This window comes from Dendrobates tinctorius, unplaced genomic scaffold (assembly GCF_039654945.1).
Source record: "Dendrobates tinctorius isolate UK_male_01 unplaced genomic scaffold, ASM3965494v1 ptg000060l, whole genome shotgun sequence".
Lineage (NCBI taxonomy): Eukaryota > Metazoa > Chordata > Amphibia > Anura > Dendrobatidae > Dendrobates > Dendrobates tinctorius.
In genome coordinates, this window is record NW_027361728.1 from 85,186,314 (window position 1) to 85,212,189 (window position 25,876).

Genomic DNA, 25,876 nt, shown 5'->3' on the forward strand with positions numbered 1-25,876 from the left:
ACCACACATCTAGATAAGTTCCGTGGGGGGTCTAGTGTCCAAAATGGGGTCACTTGTGGGGAGTTTCAATAGTTTAGGTACATCAGGGGCTCTCCAAACGCACATGACACCCGCAGACCATTCCATCAAAGTCTGCATTCCAAAACGTCACTGCTTCCCTTCCGAGCCCCGACGTGTGTCCATACAGTAGTTTTCTCCCACATATGGGGTGTCAGCGTACTCAGGACAAATTGGACAACAACTTTTGGGGTCCAATTTCTCCTGGTACCCTTGGGAAAATAAAAAAAATGGTGACTAAAAGATCATGTTTGTGGAAAAAATACGAATTTTTTATTTTCACGCCCGGGCGTTGTAAACTTCTGTGAAGCACTGGGGGGGTCAAAGTGCTCACCACACATCTAGATAAGTTCCTTGGGGGGTCTAGTTTACAAAATGGAGTCATTTGTGGGGGGTTTCCACTGTTTAGGTACATTAGGGGCTCTCCAAAGGCAACATGACACCCGCAGACCATTCCATCAAAGTCTGCATTCCAAAACGTCACTACTTCCCTTCCGAGCCCTGACGTGTGCCCATACAGTAGTTTTCTCCCACATATGGGGTAGCAGCGTACTCAGGACAAATTGGAAAACAACTTTTGGGGTCCAATTTATCCTGGTACCCTTGGGAAAATAAAAAAATGGTGACTAAAAGATCATGTTTGTGGAAAAAATACGAATTTTTTATTTTCACGCCCGGGCGTTGTAAACTTCTGTGAAGCACTGGGGGGGTCAAAGTGCTCACCACACATCTAGATAAGTTCCTTGGGGGGTCTAGTTTACAAAATGGTGTCATTTGTGGGGGGTTTCCACTGTTTAGGTACATTAGGGGCTCTCCAAAGGCAATATGACACCCGCAGACCATTCCATCAAAGTCTGCATTCCAAAACGTCACTACTTCCCTTCCGAGCCCCGACGTGTGCCCATACAGTAGTTTTCTCCCACATATGGGGTATCAGCATACTCAGGACAAATTGGACAACAACTTTTGGGGTCCAATTTCTCCTGGTACCCTTGGAAAAATAAAAAAATGGTGACTAAAAGATCATGTTTGTGGAAAAAATACGAATTTTTTATTTTCACGCCCGGACGTTGTAAACTTCTGTGAAGCACTGGGGGGGTCAAAGTGCTCACCACACATCTAGATAAGTTCCTTAGGGGGTCTAGTTTCCAAAATGGTGTCATTTGTGGGGGGTTCCACTGTTTTGGTACATCAGGAGTTTTCCAAACGCGACATGGTGTCCGATCTCAATTCCAGCCAAAAACGTCAAATGGCGCTGCTTCCCTTCCGAGCTCTGCCATGCCCCCAAATAGTGGTTTACCCCCACATGTGGGGTATCAGCGTACTCAGGACAAATTGCACAATAACTTTTAGGGTCCTGTTACCCTTGGAAAAATAAGAATTGAGGGTGAAAAGATCATTTTTGTGGAAAAAATATGATTTTTTAATTGTATGGCTTTATGTTATAAACTTCTGTGAAGCCCATGGGGGTTCAAAGTTCTCACCACACATCTAGATAAGTTCCTTAGGGTGTCTAGTTTCCAAAATGGTGTCATTTGTGGGGGGTTTCCACTGTTTTGGTACATTAGGGGTTTTCCAAACGCGACATGGTGTCCGATCTCAATTCCAGCCAAAAACGTCAAATGGCGCTGCTTCCCTTCCGAGCTCTGCCATGCGCCCAAATAGTGGTTTACCCCCACATGTGGGGTATCAGCGTACTCAGGACAAATTGCACAATAACTTTTAGGGTCCTGTTACCCTTGGAAAAATAAGAATTGAGGGTGAAAAGATCATTTTTGTTGAAAAAATATGATTTTTTAATTGTATGGCTTTATGTTATAAACTTCTGTGAAGCCCATGGGGGTTCAAAGTTCTCACCACACATCTAGATAAGTTCCTTAGGGGGTCTAGTTTCCAAAATGGTGTCATTTGTGGGGGGTTTCCACTGTTTTGGTACATCAGGGGTTTTCCAAACGCGACATGGTGTCCGATCTCAATTCCAGCCAAAAACGTCAAATGGCGCTGCTTCACTTCCGAGCTCTGCCATGCGCCCAAATAGTGGTTTACCCCCACATGTGGGGTATCAACGTACTCAGGACAAATTGCACAATAACTTTTAGGGTCCTGTTACCCTTGGAAAAATAAGAATTGAGGGTGAAAAGATCATTTTTGTTGAAAAAATATGATTTTTTAATTGTATGGCTTTATGTTATAAACTTCTGTGAAGCCCATGGGGGTTCAAAGTTCTCACCACACATCTAGATAAGTTCCTTAGGGGGTCTAGTTTCCAAAATGGTGTCATTTGTGGGGGGTTTCCACTGTTTTGGTACATCAGGGGTTTTCCAAACGCGACATGGTGTCCAATCTCAATTCCAGCCAAAAACGTCAAATGGCGCTGCTTCCCTTCCGAGCTCTGCCATGCGCCCAAATAGTGGTTTACCCCCACATGTGGGGTATCAGCGTACTCAGGACAAATTGCACAATAACTTTTAGGGTCCTGTTACCCTTGGGAAAATAAAAATTGGGGTGAAAAGATCATTTTTGTGGAAAAAATATGATTTTTTAATTGTACCGCTGTACGTTATAAACTTCTGTAAAGCCCTTGTGGGTTCAAAGTTCTCACCACATATCTAGATAAGTTCCTTGGGGGGTGTAGTTTCCAAAATGGGGTCACTTGTAGGGGGTTTCCACTGTTTAGGTACATCAGGGACTCTCCAAACGTGACATGGCGTCCAATCTGAATTCCAGCCAATTTTGCATTGAAAAAGTCAAACGGCGCTCCTTCCATTCTGAGCTCTGCCATGCGCCGAAACAGTCGTTCCCCCCCACATATCAGGTATCTGCGTACTCAGGACAAATTGCACAATAACTTTTGCAGTTCAATTTCTCCTGTTACCCTTGGTAAAATAAAAAAAATTGAACCTGAAGTATTTTTTTTATGAAAAAAAGTTAGATGTTCATTTTTTTTTAAATATTCAAAAAAATTCCTGTGACGCACCTAAAGGGTTGATAAACTTCTTGAATGTGGTTTTGAGCACCTTAAGGGGTGCAGTTTTTAGAATGGTGTCACTTTTGTGTATTTTCTATCATATAGACCCCTCAAAGTGGCTTCAAATGTGATGTGGTCCTAAAAATAAAATGGTGTTGTAAAAATGAGAAATCGCTGGTCAACTTTTAACCCTTATAACTTCCTAACAAAAAAAAATTTTGGTTCCAAAATTGTGCTGATGTAAAGTAAACATGTGGGAAATGTTAGTTATCAAGTTTTTTGTGTGCCGTATCTCTGTGATTTAAGGGCATAAAAATTCAAAGTTGGAAAATTGCGAAATTTTCAAAATTTTCGCCAAATTTCCATTTTTCTCACAAATAAACGCAAGTTATTTGAATGAAATTTTACCACTAACATGAAGTACAATATGTCACGAGAAAACAATGTCAGAATCACCGGGATCCATGGAAGCGTTCGAGAGTTATGACCTCATAAAGGTACAGTGGTCAGAATTGTAAAAATTGGCCCGGTCATGAACGTGCAAACCACCCTTGGGGGTGAAGGGGTTAAAGAGCAAGAATAAGACCAAGTACAAAGGCCTGACCCCAACTGAAACCCAAGAGACTGCTAACAAAGGCTCACAGACTAGAGAGATACACTAGAGAAGCTGAGGCCAAGAAGATAAATGCCCTGTTCTCCAAAGAACCATCCAAGATGCACTCTCAACTACAGAGTAAATGCACAAAGGCAGCAACTCCCCTAATAGCAGAGACAGAACAATACTGGAGGAACATATGGGAGAAGGAAAAAACACACAAGACCAGTGCAATGTGGTTGCAAGATCATTTGACAAAGTATCCTTACTAAAAAAATGACTAAGTATGGAATGATGGAATGGACAAGGCAACTGTTAGGTGGATTCATAACTGGCTTAGTGATCAGACCCAAAGAGTGGTTGTAAATGGCTGCATATCCAGTTGGAAGAATATCTCAAGTGGCGTACCACAGGGCTCTGTCCTGGGCCCTGTATTGTTCAACATCTTTATCAATAATTTAGATGAAGGAATTGAGGGTAAACTGATTAAATTTGCTGATGACACAAAGCTAGGAGGGATAGCTAATACTAGAGAAGATAGAGAATTCAAAAAGTTATAAATAAACTGGAGCAGTGGGCAGCAACTAACAGAATGGTTTTTAACAGGGGAAAAATGCAAAGTACTACATCTTGGCAATAAAATTGAAAAAAGCATATACATAATGGGAGGAATAGGGCTAAGCAACAGCACATGTGAAAAAGACTTGGGTATACTAGTAGACCACAGACTGAACATGAGTCAAAAGTGTGATGCAGTAGCAAAAAAGGCAAATACAATTCTAGGATGTATTAACAGAAGCATACAGTCTAGATCAAGTGGTCATTATTGCCCTCTACTTCTATTTGGTCAGACCTCATCTGGAATACTGTGTCCAGTTTTGGGCACCACATAAAAAAGACATCAACAAACTGGAGAAAGTTCAGAAAAGAGCAACCAGAATAGTGACCGGTCTGCAAACCCTGTCTTATGAGGAAAGGTTGCAGGATTTGGGAATGTTTAGCTTGCAGAAGAGAAGACTGAGAGGAGACTTAATAGCTGTCTACAGATATCTCAAGGGCTGTCACATTGTAGAAGGATCAACTTTATTCTCATTTGAAAAAGGAAAGACTAGAAGTAATGGGATGAAACTGAATGGGAGGAGACAAAGATTAGATATTAGAAAAAACTTTTGACAGTTAGAGTGATCAATGAGTGGAACAGGCTGCCATGAGAGGTTGTGAGTTCTCCTCCAATAGAAGTCTTCAAACAGAGGCTGGACAGACATCTGTCTGAGATGATTTAGTGAATCCTGCTTTGAGCAAGGGGTTGGACCAGATGACCCAGGAGGTCCCTTCCAACTCTACAATTCTATAATTCTATGATTCTATGAAACACAGCAAACACCTAGAGCAACAAGAAGTCATCATTACAGAAGCAGACATCCAACAACGGGTCAAGAACATGAAGAGCTGGATAGCACCTGGCCCAGACATGATCCACACCTACTGGCTAAGTAAATTAACAGCAGTACATGAATGCATGGCAAAGCAGATAAACAAACAGCTAGAAACAGGCTAACACAAGGAATAATAGTGCTGATCATGAAGGATCCTCACAAAGGAACAGTTCCAACCAACTACCGCCCAATAACCTGCTCAAGACTCAAGATCCAGTTAGACCAATCTCAGCACAGCCTGGATTGACTACAGAAAGCCAAGCCACACACATAAATTTGTTAATGCTTGCCTCTCTACAATGTCAACAGGAAATTAAGAATCTTCCTCAGAAACTCAATGGGGCAATGGGGAACAACACTGGAAGTCAACTCAAGACAACTAGTACAAATGGCCATCAAATGTGGCATATACCAAGGTGATGCACTGTCCTCATTGCTGTTCTGCATAGGCTTGAACCCCCACAGTCAGATAATTACAGAGTCTGGCTATGGATACAAGTTCAAGAGTGGAAGCACCATCAGCCACCTCCTCTACATGGATGACATCAAGCTGTATGTGAAAAACGAACAAGACATCAATTCACTGATCCACCTGACAAGGATCTACAGCGAAGACATTGGGATGTCCTTCGGACTGGAGAAGTGTGGCCAGTTGGTAATAAAGAGAGACAAGGTAGTCAAGACTGATGGAGTGGAATTACCAGCAGATGTACAGACATGCTACAAGTACCTCAGCATCCTACAGGGATACGGTAACCATGATGAGGAGGAAAGGAAAGCAGCAACATCCAAATAACATCAAAAGTCCTGAAGAGCCAGCTCAAAGGGAAGAATAAAATCCATGCCATCAATACATATGCCCTGCCATTTATCGGATACCCTGCTGGCATAGTGTGCTGGCCAAAAGAAGAGATGGAAGCTGCAGATGTGAATACACGAAAGCTCCTCACAATGCCTGGATGTCTCTACCCTAAGTCTAGAACCCAAAGATTGTATACCAACAGAAAGGAGGGTGGTCGAGGCTTGATAAGCATCCAAGCCACCATCACGGATGAAACAAGTAGTATCCAGGAAAACATCAGAAAAATGGAACCGAAAGATGAGATGCTGGGAGAAAGCCTAAGGCAGCAACAACAACAGATCTGGATGGAAGAACAGGAACATGAAGCGCCATGGCCAGACAAGCCGCTGCATGGGATGTACCATCGACAGATAATGGAGGTGGCTGACATGGAGAAATCCTACCAATGGCTGGAGAAAGCTGGCCTCCAAGACAGAACAGAGGCACTAATCATAGCGGCACAAGAGTGAGCACTAAGTACCAGATCCATAAAAACAGGAATCTCCCACACAAGACAAGACCCAAGGTGCAGACAACGCAAAGAAACCTCAGAAAACATCCAACACATAGTGGCAGGATGCAAAATGCAAGCAGGAACAGCGTATACCGAACGCCACAACCATGTAGCGGGAATTGCATACAGGAACATCTGCACAGCATATGGGCTAAGTCCCCCTAAGTCCAGGTGGGAGACCCCAGAGAAAGTGATGGAGAATGAAAGGGCAAAAATCCTGTGGGAATTCAAGATCCAGATGGATAAGTAGGTGTTGGCTGCCATGGGCAGCTTTTCTGGGCAGCTGCGGAATGCTATTTTTAGGCTGGGGGGTCAATATTCATGGCCCCTTACCAGTCTGAGAATACCAGCTCCCTGCTGTGAGCTTTAGCAAGGCTGGTTTTCAAAAATGTGGGGGACCCCACGCCGGTTTTTAAATTATTTTTTTAAATAATTAAAAAAAAACACATTGACATGTTCACAGACCCACACACTTTAATAGGCAAATAGTGCTCCGTTCCTCACGAGTCTCTCCGTATGGCTAAGTAGTACTGTACAGTCACATATGGGGTACTGCCAAGATCAGTAGAAATTGTGGGACAAATTTTGGTGCCATTTTTACCCAGTTCTTGTGTGAAAATGTAAAATCTTTAGCTAAAACAAAATTTTGGTGGTAAAAATGTAGTTATTTTGTCTTCACTGCCCAATGGTATAAAATTCTGTGACACACACATGTTGTCAATATAATCACTGCACATCTAGATGAATTAATTGAGAGGTGTAGGGTCCCTTATGGGGAGTATCTGCTGTTCTGGCACCTCATGGGCTCTCCCAGTGGGTCATGGCACCTGCAAACCATAACAGTAAAATCTGGTGCTCCTTCCCTTCTGAGCTCTGCCATGCGCCCAAACACTGGTTTACCCCCACATCTGGAGTATCTGCATACTCAGGTCAAATTGCACAATAACTTTTAGTGTCCAATTTCACCTGTTATCGTTGGGAAAATAAAAAATTGGGTGCGAAAAGATCATTTTTGTGGATAAAATATGATTTTTTATTTTTACAGCTCTACTTTATAAACTTCTGTGAAGCACTTGGGGGTTAAAAGCGCTAACCACACATCTAGATAAGTTCCTTTGGAGGTCTAGCTTCCAAAATGTTGTCAGTTCTGGGGGGTTTCCACTGTTTATGCACATCAGAGGCTCTCCAAACGTGACATGGTGTCCGATCTTAATTCCAGCCAATTTTGTGTTGAAAAAGTAAAATGGCGCTCCTTCCCTTCCGAGCACTTCCATGAGCCCAAACAGTGGTTTACCCCCATATTTCGGGTATCAGCATACTCAGGACAAATTGCCCAACAGCTTTTGGGGTCCAATTTCTTCTATTAACCTTGTTAAAATAAAAAATTGGGGGCAAAAAGATCATTTTTGTGGAAAAAATATGATTTTTTATTTTCACGGCTCTACGTTATAAACTTCTGTAAAGCACTTGGGGGTTCAAAGTGCTCACTACAAATCTAGATATGTTGCATTGGGGGTTTAGTTTACAAAATGGTGTCACTTGTGGGGGAGTTCTACTGTTTAGGCACATCATTGGCTCTCCAAACGCGATATGGCGTCTGATCTCAATTCCAACCAATTTTGCATTGAAAAGTCAAACGACGTTCCTTCCCTTCCGAGATTTTCCATGTGCCCAAACAGTGGTTTACCCCTATATATGGGGCATCAGCGTACTCAGGACAAATTGCACAATAACTTTTGCAGTCCAATTTCTCCTGTTACCCTTGGTAAAATAAAAAAAATTGGATCTGAAGTAAATTTTTTTGTGAAAAAAGTTTAAATGTTCATTTTTTTTTAAAACATTCCAAAAATTCCTATGAAGCACCTGAAGGGTTAATAAACGTCTTGAATGAGGATTTGAGCACCTTGAGGGGTGCAGTTTTTAGAATGGTGTCACTTTTGGGTATTTTCATATAGACCCCTCAAAGTGACTTCAAATGTTATGTGGTCCAAAAAAATGGTGTTGTAAAAATGAGAAATCGCTGTTTAAATTTTAACCCTTATAACTTGGTAACAAAAAAAAATTATGGTTCCAAAATTGTGCTGATGTAAAGTAGACACGTATTTTTTGTGGTATATGTCTGTAACTTAAGGGCATGAAAAATCAAAGTTGGAAATTTGCAAAAGTTTCAAAATGTTTGCCAAATTCCATTTTTTTTAACAAATAAACTCAAGTTATAGCAAATAAATGTTACCACTATCATGAAGTACAATATGTCATGAAAACAAAACAATCTCAGAATCACCGGGGTCTAGTAAAGTGCTCCAGAGTTATTACCTCATAAAGGGACAGTGGTCAGAATTGTAAAAATTAGCCTGGTCATTAACATGCAAACCACCCTCGGGCTGTTAATGAAAACCTTTCACTATTTCAAAAATGGCCAGTTTTTTTTATCTTAGTTTATATCTATTGCTCCCTTGAGTATATAATTTCTTTCCTTTTTTAAAATCTGCCAAACGATTACAGTGATCAGGCCATTTTTGCTCAGGAGCCCAGTCTGCTAATTTTCATGTTTTTTACAAGTGGGCGTTACTCACGGGTAATAAGTCAAAGCAGTCTAAAGACCCGCCCTCAGGGAACCCCCGGAGTAACACCCTTTTGGTAAAGACCATAAAAATTGGCATATTGGAGGCATGAAATAAAAGGACCTATATCTCAGGAACTGTATGGCGAGCTTTAAAAAAAAGAAGAAAGCAGAATACTCAGGGGAGCAGCAGTAACCACACAAGAGGGAAACTTGGCCACTTTTGACCTGATAACTGCCTCAATACACAGATTATTTTATCAGATATAGGACATACTAGAAATAGGATTTCTTGACTTCGAAACTGCACTAGGAAAATGATGGCTTGATATTTGCCATCAGCGCCTTCCCTCTCATAAACACAACGTAAAGATCTCGTATGGTTTGAAGTGCTATCGTATTGATGCTTCAATGAAGCTGATGGATTCCAGTATATCACATGCAACTGTACTTATGAAAGCAAGCAAAAAAGAGTGTTAAATTATAATTCCCTCCATCTGGTCATTTACAAATCACGCTGATGTTTCAGTACAAGAATCAGTCTGAATCCAGATAAACATCTCAGCTGTATAAAATCTAATTGTCGGCGCCTAAACATGGCATGCAGCTGTTCCAGTTTTCCTTTTAAGATTTTAATGCAAGCTTACAATTAGACAAAATGCTCCATGAAGATTATGGGCCCGATTCAACATAGTAGTTGTGTCTTTTTTCTTTTCCAAATAGTCTGTGATATTTTTTTCAATAGCACCTAATTCTTTTTTAATTTGCGCCATTTTTAAATTATATTATATATGCGTTTGCCTGTTTTTTTTAGTAATGTCCGCCATTGTGGGAGGAGATTAGGGTTTCCGGATCTTTTTGGGCGGATTTATCAGTTGTGACTTTTCTAAAAGCTGCAAACTTTGTCAGAAATGTACTCTAGTGTCCCCCTGTAATGATTTTATGCAAGTCACATAGTTTGAGCACATTTTTTAGGCCACTTTTCGAAACGTGGGACTTTTTGAACTAGCAAGTCGCAAAAATGGTTAAAGACAAAAATAAAGACCATCTTTTACTTTGCACGAAATTCATGAACATTTTTGAAGAATTTGCCATGAAAAACAGCAATAAATACCACCGAAAAGAATTTTAAAAACAAGAAATTGATAAATAAAAATACAAATAATGAATAGAGGCTTATTTTTTGTAGTCTATTTAAAGGCCGCAAGTACTTAAAGTGGATCTGTCACTAGCATACAATATTAAACAGGTCATAGACTTTTTGAGGCTGATGTACTTACTTTGAAAATGCATACTGATCATATAGTCCTGATATTACAGTGAATTGTCAGAGCAGACTGTCAGTCATTACAACATGTCACACACGGATAGCGTCCCCTTAATTTATAGTAAACTCTGGAGGTAGAGGAGGCTATGCATACCAGGATGGGGATGAGGGGACCATCCATACCAGGGTAGGGATGAGGGAGCCAAGCATACCAGGGTAGGGATAAGGGGGCCATGCATACCAGGATAGGGATGAGGGCGATCATTACTGCCAGGATAAGGATGAGGGGGCCATGCATATTAGGATTGGGATGAGGGGGCCTTGTATACCAGGGTAGGGATGAGGGGGCCATGCATACTAGCATGGGGATGAGGGGACCATATATACCAGGATGGGGGATATTAGTACAGAATTGAAAACATTTTTTTCATCAATTTTATTCCTAATTTCCTCCTCTAAAACCTAGGTGCGTCTTAGGGTCCGAAAAATACGGTAATACATCCCTGGAATAATGGTCTCTTTCCTTATATTATGCGGCTCTCAGATGGTGTAGCCAAAACCTGCTGACAGATTCCCTTAAAGATAAATAAATAAGTAGAAGGACAGAGAGCGCCAATTGTGGATACTGATACAGTTGAAAGTAATGATGAAAGAGGGAGTGTCAGCTGACGCTTCCTCATCCATCATTATTCCTCGGCTTCTAACGTCCCAGCACAGTGGGCGCAGTGCTCTAATACATGGTGCCCAGTACTTTGAGAAGTGCAGTGATTCAGAAAACAAGCTACAGAGATTAGAGCAGCGGGGTAAAGAGGAGGAAAGGTGAGTATTATATTTTTTTCCTTTTAAATTGTGGTGGCCATAATATTGTATGGAGTAATATGGGAAGTGCATTATACTGTATGGAGGACTATGGGAGGTGCAATATACTGTATTGAGGACTATGGGAAGTACAGTATACTGTATGGAGGACTATGAGGGGTGCATTATACTATATGTCAGACTACAGGAAATGCATTATACTATATGGAGGACTATGAGGGTGCAATATACTATACAGATGACTATGTGGAGTGCATTATACTATGTGGAGAACTAAAGGAAGTGCATTACGTTATATGGAGGACTATGGGGAGTGCATTATACTATATGGAGGACTATGGAGCCTATTATTATACTTATTTATTTTCATTAGGGTATATGTACACATTGTCTATTCTTTGGTTTTGTTTGTTTCCAGAGCCAGTGTGAACACGCTTTTACATCATGCATGTTATTCAAGTCATACTCCGGATCAGTTTTCTGGTTTTCTATTATACTGTATGTAGACTCATTATACTGCAAGAGGGGCTGTGTGGGGATCACAGTTGGGGATCATACTGTGTTGGGGTCACCATTCCTTGCCAGGGGACTTGAGGTGGGGTACAGAAGGGCTATCATACTGTTCATATGGAGGGTACTATGGAGGAACAGTGATTGTGTGGCACTTTTGTTTGCATCATACTTTATTGGTGCAAGGAAGGGGGAACTAGAGCTTCAGTAGGAGCAACATTACTTTGTGAGATATGCTCTCCTGTGACCTCACCAAATATTAATTTTTTTTGTTGTAGTTGAGGGATCCCAATTAGAACTTCTGCTATAGAGCCCCATGATTTTTATGTATGCCCCTAAGAGAGTGTACAGATTTGATTGTCTGGACTGCTTTGGCATTGTACAGTAGTCACATCCCTTATGCTATACCTCGTATGTGCTTCATGAAAGAAACGTAAAAGCTACTAAAAGCAACTAAAATTACATTGAAAGCTTCGGCTAGATCAATTCACTCCCCTGGCTCTATCTTGGGAACCTTTCCTCTAACAATCCTCTATTACTTCAGATTCTCCCCTTTTGCCACTTTCCATGTGTTTTCTCCTGATATGTTTGACGTAAGTGGTCAACATCCCCTTTCTAATCATGAAAAGATCCACTGCTATGGACCAACCACAGAGAAATATGCTTCATCTTTGTTATCAGGTCTGCTTCCATAAAATGCTAATTTCTATAATTGCCATAACATGTAGGGCATCATATTGTAAAAGATTATGTTATGCACTATCTTTGTGTTTCCCTGGCTTTATCAAACAATTGTTACTCTTGATTGTATCCCAATCCATCCCACATTTTCTGATTGCTTGTTTATTAACCTGTATGACCTTAAAATGTAACAAAATTAAAGTTAAACCAGAAAAAGTAAAGAATCATGGTATAGCTCCTTGAAGGGGTCATCCAGGACTATTAATTTTTACTGTGGGTCTAAGATCTAACAGGCAGGTAGTTCATCAGCGCAGATCTGTCGGCACAGATTGGTCACTGACTTCTCCTGCCTGCGATTCTGCAGCTTCCGCTGACATCATGTCGACATAGCAGTATCTGCTATGCTGATTTCAGGGAGACAGCTCTCAATCAGCATGACATCAGCAGTCAGGACTAGAGTTGAGCGACTTTGGTCGGATCGGGTTTCGTGAAACCCGAATGAAACAAAATAAGTTTCAGATGAAACTCGTCCGACTAGAGCAAAACAAAGTCGGAGTTTCGTCCGAAACCCGACCCCAATGCAAGTCAATGGGAAATAAAAGTCGGACGAAACGCCGACTTTTTTTTGCTCTAGTCGGACGAGTTTCATCTGAAACTTATTTTGTTTCATTCGGGTTTCACAAAACCCGATCTGACCAAAGTCGCTCAACTCTAGTCAGGACCCATCGACAGAGCAGCCCGGAAGAAGAGCTGCTCTGTTGATGTGAAGCAGGTGAATCACTGGCAAGAGTGGTTAGCATGTACAGTCATGGCCAAAAGTATTGACACCCCTGCAATTCTGTCAGATAATACTCAGTTTCTTCCTGAAAATGATTGCAAACACAAATTTTTTGGTATTATTATCTTCATTTAATTTGTCTTAAATGAAAAAACACAAAAAGAATTGTCCTAAAGCTAAATTGGATATAATTCCACACCAAACATAACAAAGAGGATGGACAAAAGTATTGGCACTGTTCGAAAAATCATGTGATGCTTCTCTAATTTGTGTAATTAACAGCACCTATAACTTACCTGTGGCACCTAACAGGTGTTGGCAATAACTAAATCACACTTGCAGCCAGTTGACATGGATTAAAGTTGACTCAACCTCTGTCTTGTGTCCTTGTGTGTACCACATTGAGCATGGAGAAAAGAAAGAAGACCAACTGTCTGAGGACTTGAGAAACCAAATTGTGAGGAAGCATGAGCAATCTCAAGGCTACAAGTCCATCTCCAAAGACCTGAATGTTCCTGTGTCTACAGTGCGCAGTGTCATCAAGAAGTTTAAAGCCCATGGCACTGTGGCTAACCTCCCTAGATGTGGCCGGAAAAGAAAAATTGACAAGAGATTTCAACACAAGACTGTGCGGATGTTGGATAAAGAACCTCCACTAACATCCAAACAAGTTCAAGCTGCCCTGCAGTCCGAGGGTACAACGGTGTCAACCCGTACTATCCGTCGGCATCTGAATGAAAAGGGACTGTATGGTAGGAGACCCAGGAAGACTCCACTTCTTACCCCGAGACATAAAAAAGCCAGGCTGGAGTTTGCCAAAACTTACCTAAAAAAGCCTAAAACATTTTGGAAGAATGTTCTTTGGTCAGATGAGACAAAAGTAGAGCTTTTAGGGCAAAAGCATCAACATAGAGTTTACAGGAGAAAAAAAAGGCATTCAAAGAAAAGTACATGGTCCCTACAGTCAAACATGGCGGAGGTTCCCTGATGTTTTGGGGTTGCTTTGCTGCCTCTGGCACTGGACTGCTTGACCGTGTGTATGGCATTATGAAGTCAGAAGACTACCAACAAATTTTGCAGCATAATTTAGGGCCCAGTGTGAGAAAGCTGGGTCTACCTCAGAGGTCATGGGTCTTCCAGCAGGACAATAACCCAAAACACACTTCAAAAAGCACTAGAAAATGGTTTGAGAGAAAGCACTGGAGACTTCTAAGGTGGCCAGCAATGAGTCCAGACCTGATTCCCATAGAACACCTGTGGAGAGATCTAAAAATGGCAGTTTGGAGAAGGCACCCTTCAAATATCAGGGACCTGGAGTAGTTTGCCAAAGAAGAATGGTCTAAAATTCCAGCAGAGCATTGTAAGAAACTCATTGATAGTTACCGGAAGCGGTTGGTCGCAGTTATTTTGGCTAAAGGTTGTGCAACCAAGTATTAGGCTGAGGGTGCCAATACTTTTGTCCGGCCCATTTTTGGAGTTTTGTGTGAAATGATCAATGTTTTGCTTTTTGCTTCATTCTCTTTTGCGTTTTTTCATTTAAGACAAATTAAATGAAGATAATAATACCAAAGAATTTGTGTTTGCAATCATTTTCAGGAAGAAACTGAATATTATCTGACAGAATTGCAGGGGTGTCAATACTTTTGGCCATGACTGTACATATACAGTGGGGCAAAAAAGTATTTAGTCAGTCAGCAATAGTGCAAGTTCCACCACTTAAAAAGATGAGAGGCGTCTGTAATTTACATCATAGGTAGACCTCAACTATGGGAGACAAACTGAGAAAAAAAAATCCAGAAAATCACATTGTCTGTTTTTTTTTCATTTTATTTGCATATTATGGTGGAAAATAAGTATTTGGTCAGAAACAAAATTTCATCTCAATACTTTGTGATATATCCTTTGTTGGCAATGACAGAGGTCAAACGTTTTCTGTAAGTCTTCACAAGGTTGCCACACACTGTTGTTGGTATGTTGGCCCATTCCTCCATGCAGATCTCCTCTAGAGCAGTGATGTTTTTGGCTTTTCGCTTGGCAACACGGACTTTCAACTTCCTCCAAAGGTTTTCTATAGGGTTGAGATCTGGAGACTGGCTAGGCCACTCCAGGACCTTGAAATGCTTCTTACGAAGCCACTCCTTCATTGCCCTGGCGGTGTGCTTTGGATCATTGTCATGTTGAAAGACCCAGCCACGTTTCATCATCAATGCCCTTGCTGATGGAAGGAGGTTTGCACTCAAAATCTCACGATACATGGCCCCATTCATTCTTTCATGTACCCGGATCAGTCGTCCTGGCCCCTTTGCAGAGAAACAGCCCCAAGGCATGATGTTTCCACCACCATGCTTTACAGTAGGTATGGTGTTTGATGGATGCAACTCTGTATTCTTTTTCCTCCAAACACGACAAGTTGTGTTTCTACCAAACAGTTCCAGTTTGGTTTCATCAGACCATAGGACATTCTCCCAAAACTCCTCTGGATCATCCAAATGCTCTCTAGCAAACTTCAGACGGGCCCGGACATGTACAGGCTTAAGCAGTGGGACACGTCTGGCACTGCAGGATCTGAGTCCATGGTGGCGTAGTGTGTTACTTATGGTAGGCCTTGTTACATTGGTCCCAGCTCTCTGCAGTTCATTCACTAGGTCCCCCCGCGTGGTTCTGGGATTTTTGCTCACCGTTCTTGTGATCATTCTGACCCCACGGGGTGGGATTTTGCATGGAGCACCAGATCGAGGGAGATTATCAGTGGTCTTGTATGTCTTCCATTTTCTAATTATTGCTCCCACAGTTGATTTCTTCACTCCAAGCTGGTTGGCTATTGCAGATTCAGTCTTCCCAGCCTGGTGCAGGGCTACAATTTTGTTTCTGGTGTCCTTTGACAGCTCTTTGGTCTTCACCATAGTGGAGTTTGGAGTCAGACTGTTTGAGGGTGTGCACAGGTGTCTTTTTATACTGATAACAAGTTTAAACAGGTGCCATTACTACAGGTAATGAGTGGAGGAAAGAGGAGACTCTTAAAGAAGAAGTTACAGGTCTGTGAGAGCCAGAAATCTTGATTGCTTGTTTCTGACCAAATACTTATTTTCCACCATAATATGCAAATAAAATGAAAAAAAAAACAGACAATGTGATTTTCTGGATTTTTTTTTCTCAGTTTGTCTCCCATAGTTGAGGTCTACCTATGATGTAAATTACAGATGCCTCTCATCTTTTTAAGTGGTGGAACTTGCACTATTGCTGACTGACTAAATACTTTTTTGCCCCACTGTATCTGTTATTTCTCTGTCTCATGGTAAAACAATTATTTAACCCTGGAAAATCCTTATAATTAGAGATCACTCATTGCACATAAAATCTACTATTATCCTACCTGTTTAGTTCTCAGTTTGGACTCCTCCGATAAGTTGTTGTATGTGTAATGGGCTTGGGTCACTCCACAAAACAGGACAGCAACAATTCCTGCAAAACAAGTTGTAGAATATAATATGCAATAACTATGTGACGGTTATCTACTATATGATCGTCTAATTCTGTCTGTCTGTTAGTCTGTGTAGGGTCAGTAGGCCGGGCTGGAGGGGGGGGTGGTCCCTCTGTATACCACGCAGTGATGCACATACAAAAGATGGAGGCAGATTTCGGGTGCAACAGGTCAAAGTTTATTTCCCGCCGTCCGACTGACGGCCCTCACGATACACCGCAAATTCTCTTCACGGCCCTCCGTGTCCAGGCCCCATTACACACACACCGTACTTATCACCAGGGACGTAAATACACGTACCATCCCTTTTCGCTTAACGACGTTCCTGTCAGCTCGGTCACTGTGGCCGCCTTAGGCCCGTACACCAACAGTACTTTTTCTGGTCAGGTATCGTCTTCAACTCGGTATGTGTTTCCCCGGGGCCTTGTCTGTACTGCGGTACTTCATGTCAGGACCACCCCCCTGACTTCCTTTCTCCTCAGTCCCCTGGTTAGGTTCTTCCTCACAGTGCAGCAACTGTCACAGTCTCCTCGTCACTTGAGCTTCCCCTGGGGACTGCAATCTTCTGGAACCCTCCTGTCAAATTTATAGCTTTCCCGGTTCCCTGTAACTCTGCCCCCATGACCAACAATTTCTTAGACCTAAGCTGATGTCAAGTCCTATGCTCACACTCCTCCCTGCCCTCTAATGTCAATTTCAGGCACTGCACATCACCTACACTTTCCTAGCTGTTTTCCCTTCTGTCATAACTGACATCCTGCCAGACAAGTGCAAACCCCTTTGAAACCTGACCAGTCAGTCCGTCCATGAGGTCACCTTCCCTACATCTGTAAGGGAAATCCCGCGTCGCTGATTGGTCGCGCCCGGCCGGCCATGACCAATCAGCAACAGGCGCAGTCTGGCTGTGAATTGGTGCGGAATTCGAACGACGCACGTCACCGCTACCGTCGGGAGCTCTCCCGACGGTTGCCGCGGGTCATCACCTGCCGCACAGAGGTTGGCGGCAACGCAGCCAGATGACCGGTGCAGCGCTCAATGTGTGAATGCTACCCAGGGTCCAGATGTGAGGAGACTGTCCTCCAGGCCCTGGCTACCATAAACCTGTAAAAAATAGAATTAAAATAAAAAATAGTGATATACTCACCTTCCGACGGCCCCTGGACTCTTTTCCTCCTCTCACCACGCGCCCGGCATCTTCCGGTCCCAGTAATGCTTTGAACGAAAGACCGCTGATGACATCGCGCTCTCGCGAGAGTGACAACATCTCCAGTCCTTCGCGCTAAGCATTACTGGGACCGCAAGATGCCGGGAGAGTGGAGAGGAGATCGGGGGCCGTCGGAAGGTGAGAATAAACTTTTTCTAATTTTTTTTAGATTCCAGAATACACGATGCGTTAGAATTGGGCAACCATCTAGTAGAAAATAAATATCTTCAAGAGCAACATCTACCACATTGTTTTTATATATGAGATTATGAGATCAAGGGCAGTTGGAGACAATGACTTGGAGATTCTGTTGAAACAGGGCTTTACCTGTTCTTTTCTTTTTTTTTATTTGTTGTATAAAATAAATGATTAGTCTTTACTCTCAGGCAAAAAACACGAGCTAACCTCTGCCCAGACGAGCACTAAAGCATATGATCATCTATCCAAAGCAGAAGCAAAAATGATGTGTTACTTCACACAAATAGCAATAGATTTTGTCTCTGCAAATGGCCTTCACCTAAAGAGAATATTTTTATGAGCCCAGTAGTGAGTTCAGTCCAACAGCTGAATTTACTAGGCTTTTTCCACACTATGTCTCAGACTCCTTTACTGTCTGCTTTAGATATTTTGAAGCTTAAAACACAGGATCCAGACGAAACCCCAACAGCTCATTTTCTGGCAGTGTCCGTGTTTAATTTCATTTTGCAAATCCTATAGCCACAGGCCAAAAGATCCCATTTTAACCAATCCAAAATAAAACATAACTTTTAATTTTTAAATTAAAAAATGAGCAACTAGAGCAAATCATATGTTAAGATGCACATTTAAATTACACTCTGTTCCTTACAGGTCCTATCTATGTGTAAAATGTATCGAAAGTGGTCATTTGCCTCATTACCCTGATGAAGCCTGTAACAGTGAAACATGTTGTACAAAATAGGATACAATCCCTGATTAATAGGTAATTAACATCAGTCCTTTTGCTTTATGCTCGTTATAAAAATTGAGGCTATTGGAGTTTGTACATCTATGTAGCTAGAAATAGGGAGATCAATCCATAGTTATACTGCAACTGAATGACTCCGCTTGGGATACATAGACCAATAAGGAACATAATGTAGTTTTAATGTGCACCTTAACATATAATTTTAACTAATTACTCATATTTTTTATTTACAAGTTAAAAGTTACCATCTGGTTATGGAAGGGGAGGTGGGGGAGCGGCATCGGTGGAACAGCGAGTCACAGGAGACAGGAGCCGGATGCTGCGGCTAACTACTGTGCCCGGCAGCTGCAGGAAGGCTCAGGATGAACCTGTGCGCATTACTGAAGAGCAATGAATACTCACTGCTCTCTGCGCACAAAGTTCCGGCATGCAGAGAAATGAGTATTCTGGCAGCTGCCCTTCGTCTTCCAAGCAGCGCATGACATCACTGTCATGCGCTGCTTACAAGCATAAAGCAGCTGCTGGCAATGGAGCAAGAGGCTGCGAGGAAGCACTGGGAAGGTAAGTGTAATGCTTTTTTTCTTTTTTTATGTTTTCTGATGGGGCCATGCATAAAAGGATGGGGGTGGGGACCAATCATAAGGATGGGGCCATGCATACCAGGACCGGGATAGGGCCCAATCATACTAGAATAGCGATGGGGTCATGCATACTGGGGGCCCTGCATACTAGGACAAGATGGGGGCCCTGCACATCAGGATAGGGATGGGACCATGCATACTAGGAAGAGCTGGGTGCCCTGCATACCAGGATAGGGATGGGGCCATGCATGCTAGGATGAGATGGGGCCATAGAATCGCAGAGTTGGAAGGGACCTCCTGGGCCATCTGGTCCAACCCCCTGCTCAAAGCAGGATTCGCTAAATCATCCCAGACAGATGTCTGTCCAGCCTCTGATGAAGACTTCTACTGAAGGAGAACTCACCACCTCTCGTGGCAGCCTGTTCCACTCATTGATCACTGTCAAAAAGTCTTATCTAATATCTAATCTGTGTCTCCTCCCATTCAGTTTCATCCCATTGCTTCTAGTCTTTCCTTGTGCAAATGAGAATAAAGATGATCCATCTACAATGTGATAGCCCTTGAGATATTTGTAGGCAGTTATTAAGTCTCCTCTCAGTCTTCTCTTTTGCAAGCTAAACATTCCCAAATCCTGCAACCTTTCCTCATAAGACAGGGTTTGCAGACCGGTCACCATTCTGGTCGCTCTTTTCTGAACTTGCTCCAGTTTGCTGATGTCTTTTTTAAAATGTGGCGCCCAAAACTGGACACAGTATTCCAGATGAGGTCTGACCAAAGAGGAGTAGAGGGCAATAATGACTTCAAGTGATCTAGATTGTATGCTTCTGTTAATACATCCTAGAATTGCATTCGCCTTTTTTGCTGCTGCATCACACTGTTGACTCATATTCAGTCTGTGATCTATTAATATACCCAAGTCTTTTTCACATGCGCTGTTGCTTAGCCCTATTCCTCCCATTCTGTATATGCTTTTCTCTTTTTTATTACCCAGATGTAGTACTTTGCATTTTTCCATGTTAAAAACCATTCTGTTAGTTGCTGCCCACTGCTCCAGTTTATTTATATCTGTTTGAATCCTCTCTTCTCTAGCCCCTTCCTTACCGATGACGGAATAGTAAGTCATCGGTAAGGTCCCCTGCTTTGAGGCGGGCTCCGGAGGTGAACCCACCTCAAAGTTGCAACATGTCAGCTGTTATGAACAGCTGACATGTGCCCACAATAGGCGCGAGCGGAATCGCCGTCTGCCCGCGCCTATTAACTAGTTAAATCCCGCTGTCAAAGCTGACAGTGAGCATTTACATAGCATTTCCGGCCGCCGGGCCGGAAATAAGCTCATCGCCGACCCCCGTCACGTGATCATGTTGCCTGGACAACCACAGGTCTCTATGAGACCTCTATGGTTGTTCCAGGCAGATGGCTTTGAGCACAGTAGTAAATCTGCTACATATGGGCGATCTGCTCATCGCCCATATGTAGCAGAGCCGATCGGGTTGTGCATGCTTCTAGCCTCCTGTGGAGGCTATTGAAGCATGCTAAAAGTAAAAAAAGTTTAAAAATAAAAAAAAAAATCTAAAAGTTCAAATAACCCACCTTTCGCCCCAATCAAAATAAAACAATAAAAAAACCCACATACACATATTAGGTATCACCGAGTTCAGAATCGCCCGATCTATCAATAAAAAAAAGCATTAATCTGATCGCTAATCGGCGTAGCGGGAAAAAAATTCAAAACGCTAGAATTACTTTTTTTTGGTCGCAGCGACATTGCATTAAAATGCAATAATGGGCGATCAAAAGGCCGCATCTGCACAAATGTAGAATCATTAAAAACGTCACCTCGGCCCGCAAAAAATAAGATCTCACCCAACCCCAGATCACGAAAAATGGAGACGTTACGGGTCTCGGAAAATTGTGCAATTTTTTTTTAACAAACTTTGGAATTTTTTTTTCACCACTTGGATAAAAGAGAGCATAGATATGTTTGGTGTCTATGAACTCGCAATGACCTGGAGAATCATAGTGGCAGGCTAGATTTAGCAACTAGTGAACCTAGCATAAAAGCCAAGCAAAAAACAAGTGTTGGATTGCACTTGGAATTTTTCTCCCGTTTTTGAGTACACGACATGGTAAAACCAATGGTGTCGTTTAAAAGTACAACTCGTCCCGCAAAAAATAAGCCCTCACATGGCCATATTGATGGAAAAATAAAAAAGTTATGGCTCTGGAAAGAAGGTGAGTGAAAAACGAAAAATCGAAAAAAGTTCCGGGAGTGAAGGGGCTAGTATTAGCTATCCCTCCTAGCTTTGTGTCATCAGCAAATTTAATCAGTTTACCCTCAATTCCTTCATCTAAATTGTTGATAAAGATGTTGAACAGTACAGGGCCCAGGACAGAGTCCTGTGGTACCCCACTTGAGACATTCTTCCAACTGGATGTGCAGCCATTTACGACCACTCTTTGGGTCCGATATCTAAGCCAGTTATGAATCCACCTAACAGTTGCCTTGTCCATTCCATACCTAGTCATTTTTTCAATAAGGATTGTATGAGATACTTTGTCAAATGCTTTGCTGAAGTCAAGATATACTATATCGACAGCATTTCCCTGATCCACCCAATCAGTGATTCTGTCATAAAAGGAAATTAAGTTAGTCTGACATGACTTATTAGTTACAAACCCATGCTGACTCTGTTTAATCACTTCATTCTTATCCAGGTACTGACATACATGTTGTTTAATAATTTGTTCAAAGATCTTTCCTGGTATAGAAGTCAGACTCACCGGCTTATAGTTGCCTGGGTCCACCTTCTTCCCCTTTTTGAAGAAAGGAACAACATTTGATCTTTTCCAGTCTTCTGGGACTTCTCCTGTTCTCCAAGAATTTTCAAAGATTATGGAGAGCGGTTCAAAAATTTCTTCTGCTATCTCCTTCAGTACTCTGGGGTGTAATTCATCTGGACCTGGAGACTTGAATTCATTTAGGTTAGCTAAGTGTTTCCTCACTATCTTTCTGTTTATAGATATCCTGGATTCTTCTATTCCCTTAATAGGACAGTGAAGAATAGTTGATGTTACATTTCCTTTCTGAGTGAAAGCAGATGCATAATAGGAATTTAAAAGTTCGGCCTTCTCCTGCCTTACCATTTCATCATTTTCATCCTGTAAAAATCCTATAGCATCTTTGACTTTTCTTTTACTCTTGACATATCCCCAAAATCCTTCATTATTGCTTTTGACATTTCTTGCAAGCCTCAATTCATTGTCAGCTTTAATAATCTGATTCGTGCCCTGTAGGTTCTGCAGACAGCATTATATTCTTCTTTAGATATGCCTCCCTCTTTCCATTTTATAAACATTTCTTTCTTCCTTTTCAGCATGTGCTTAAGTTATGTGTTCATCCATCCTGGTTTCCTTAAATGCTTCCTATTCTTCCCTCTTTTCGGAATTGTTAACAATTGTGCTTTGAGAATTTCATTTTTCAAGATTTCCCATCCTTCCTGGACATTTTTGTCCTTAAGGATGTCCAGCCATTGAAACCCTCCAATTCTCTTTCTGAATGCCTTAAAATCTGCCTGAAATCTAACCTTGACATCTGAGTCTTCACAGGTCTTTCTCCTCTAGTTATCCCCAAAATTCTAAAATAGCATGGTCGCTACCTCCTAGGGTCCCAGCCACTTTTACCTCCTCAACCATTTCCTCCCTGTTTATAAGGATTAGATCCAAGGTAGCAGTTCCCCTTGTTTTCTCCCCTACCTTTTGGAAGATAAAGTTGTCAGCAAGAGAGGATAAGAATTTCCCTGACCTGTTAGTTTGGCCTGAGAGAGATCCCCTTGCATACCATGACAGGGATGGGGCCATGCATGCTAGGAAAATATGGGAGCCCTGCGTACTGGATCCATGCATACTAGGACGAGATGGGGACCCTGCATACCAGGATAGGGATGAGGCCATGCATACTAGGATAGGGATGAGGGCAATCATGCCTACCAGGATTGGGATGAGGGAGACCATTCCTACCAGGATAGGGATGAGGCGGACCATTCCTACCAGAATAGGGATGAAGGGGCCATGCACATCAGGATAGGGAAGAGGGGGCCATTCACACCAGGATAGGGATGAGGGGACCCATGCATACCAGGATAGGGTTGAGGGATCCATGCATACCAGGGTAGGGATGATGGTGCCATGTGTGTCAGGATGAGGATGAGGGGATCATATATACCAGGATAGGGGATATTAAGTACAAAATTGACCACATTTTTTGCTTCAATTTTTATTTTTCCTAATTTCCTCCTCTAAGACCTAGGTGCGTCCTGTGATCCGAAAAATACGGTATATTTTATTTTCGATTGCTTAAAATTGGGAGATGTTGGCTTTAGGATTTAAAATATTAGTTAATCCCTACACTATCATAGAGCAATTTTGGTTTGACGGTCATTAAGATAAGACACAATAACAAAGTAGACTACACTATCATGTTCAACATAAAAAATGGACACCGCCCGCAAAAAAGGTAAAATGTCCAAATTTGTAGACTCAATTTTCTCAATGATTCTATTTGAGTTCTGTTTGAATCTCATTTTTCTCAATGAGCCTCAGACAGAAGCCCCTGATGGAGACAGCAAAGAGTCTTGAAAATAGCCTAAGGGCTATAGAGAAAACCTATATTAGACAGGATGGGAGTCATTGTCCTGTTACCAAACCTGCCCAATAATCCATAAAAATCCAGGTCAAAACAAGACTTACCAAACCATTGGCAAACTAAACTTTGCTAGGGATTGCCACCTTTCCTTGGACAAGGTATATACATTCTGTGGTTTCAAGTACACATACAAGAATAATCTTGGGGAAATAAAGCCATTTCGACCTCTTTCTTCTAACCGTCTTATGACATATCTATTTCCACTCCATTTTTCAGTTGTTGTGGGTTTGGGTTGCCTATTAAAGCTTAATGGGGCTAGCTGACATTGCACCTTAGAGGTGTGTCAGTCATATGAGGTTCAATTACAATGCTCAAGCCATGCTTAGGCCAGTGGTAGTCACCTTTATCACCACCAGGAAGAATACTATGAATTGAGATGTGGATGTGTATATATTCAGATGACAGGTGATAGTTTTACACCTGTTGAGTTAAGGGCCTTTTACACACATAGCGATATCGCTAGCGATATCTCTAAAGCGTCACCGATTTTGTGACGCAACAGCGATATCGCTAGCGATCTCACTGCATGTGACACTTACCTGCAACCGCCCCCCCCCCACTGGATATCGCTGATCACGCGTCCTGGGCTGTTTTCTTCTCGCTGGCGACCCGCTGGCGCCAACGAGCGACGCATGCACACAGGCGGAAGTCGTCATCATCGCTGCATGTGACAGGTAAGTAACGACCGCCGAGCATCACTGCGTCACTGGTGAGATCTGCCTGTTTGGCAGCTCACTAGCGACCATTTAGAGATGTACCAGTGATCCTGACCGGGTCGTATCGTTGTCAGATCGCTGGTGCATTGCTAAATGTAACGGGACCTTTAGTGTGAACTATATGAAGATAATGAAGCTGGGTTTTGAACAATATTCCACTGAGTGGAAGACCTTCTTATGCCAACTTATCTAACCCAGAAGATGACTATTTGGCCTATAACTTATCACTATAAATATACAGTATATATCCGTATACACACACACACACACACACACACACACACACACACACACACACACACACACACACACACACACTTCTCACAAAATTAGAATATCATCAAAAAGTTAATTTATTTCAGTTCTTCAATACAAAGAGAAACTCATATTATATAGAGTCATTACAAACAGAGTGATCTATTTCAAGTATTTAGTTCTGTTAATATTGATGATTGTGGCTTACAGCCAATGAAAACCCAAAAGTCATTATGTCAGTAAATTAGAATACTTTATAACACCAGCTTGAAAATGAGTTTAAAGGGAACCTGTCATCAGATATGGCCAACGCCTTTCAGGCTTCTTACAGCATTCTATAATTTTGTAGATAAACCCCCGATCTGCAAGAGAAGAAAAACAACTTTTATTATACTCACCTGTGGTGAGTAATTACCTTTCAGAATGCTAGCGTTTTCCAAGCGATCTGTAGCATCGCTTGGAAAATCATAGAATCATAGAATCGTAGAGTTGGAAGGGACCTCCTGGGCCATCTGGTCCAACCCCCTGCTCAAAGCACGATTCGCTAAATCATCCAAGACAGATGTCTGTCCAGCCTCTGTTTGAAGACTTCCATTGAAGTAGAACTCACCACTTCTCGTGGCAGCCTGTTCCACTCATTGATTACTCTGTCAAAAAGTTTTTTCTAATATCTAATCTGTGTCTCCTCCTTTTCAGTTTCATCCCATTGCTTCTAGTCTTTCCTTGTGCAAATGAGAATAAAGATGATCCTGTGACAGCCCTTGAGATATTTGTAGACAGCTATTAAGTCTCCTCTCAGTCTTCTCTTTTGCAAGCTAAACATAGACCGGTCACCATTCTGGTAACTATTTTCTGAACTTGCTCCAGTTTGTTGATGTCTTTTTTAAAATGTGGCGCCCAAAACTGGACACAGTATTCCAGATGAGGTCTGACCAAAGAGGAGTAGAGGGCAATAATGACTT

At 42.0% G+C, this 25,876-nt stretch overlaps 1 protein-coding gene across 1 annotated transcript in view; it reads right to left on the reverse strand.

Moving 5' to 3' along the window:
* The window catches only part of SLC9A9 (solute carrier family 9 member A9), a 1,175,932-nt gene that overhangs the window by 682,329 nt on the left and 467,727 nt on the right, over window positions 1-25,876 (reverse strand). Inside the window, exon 9 of the mRNA XM_073579113.1 lies at window positions 16,403-16,491. Within this exon, the coding sequence (XP_073435214.1) occupies window positions 16,403-16,491 (89 nt within the window). The remainder of the gene's footprint in view (window positions 1-16,402; window positions 16,492-25,876) is intronic.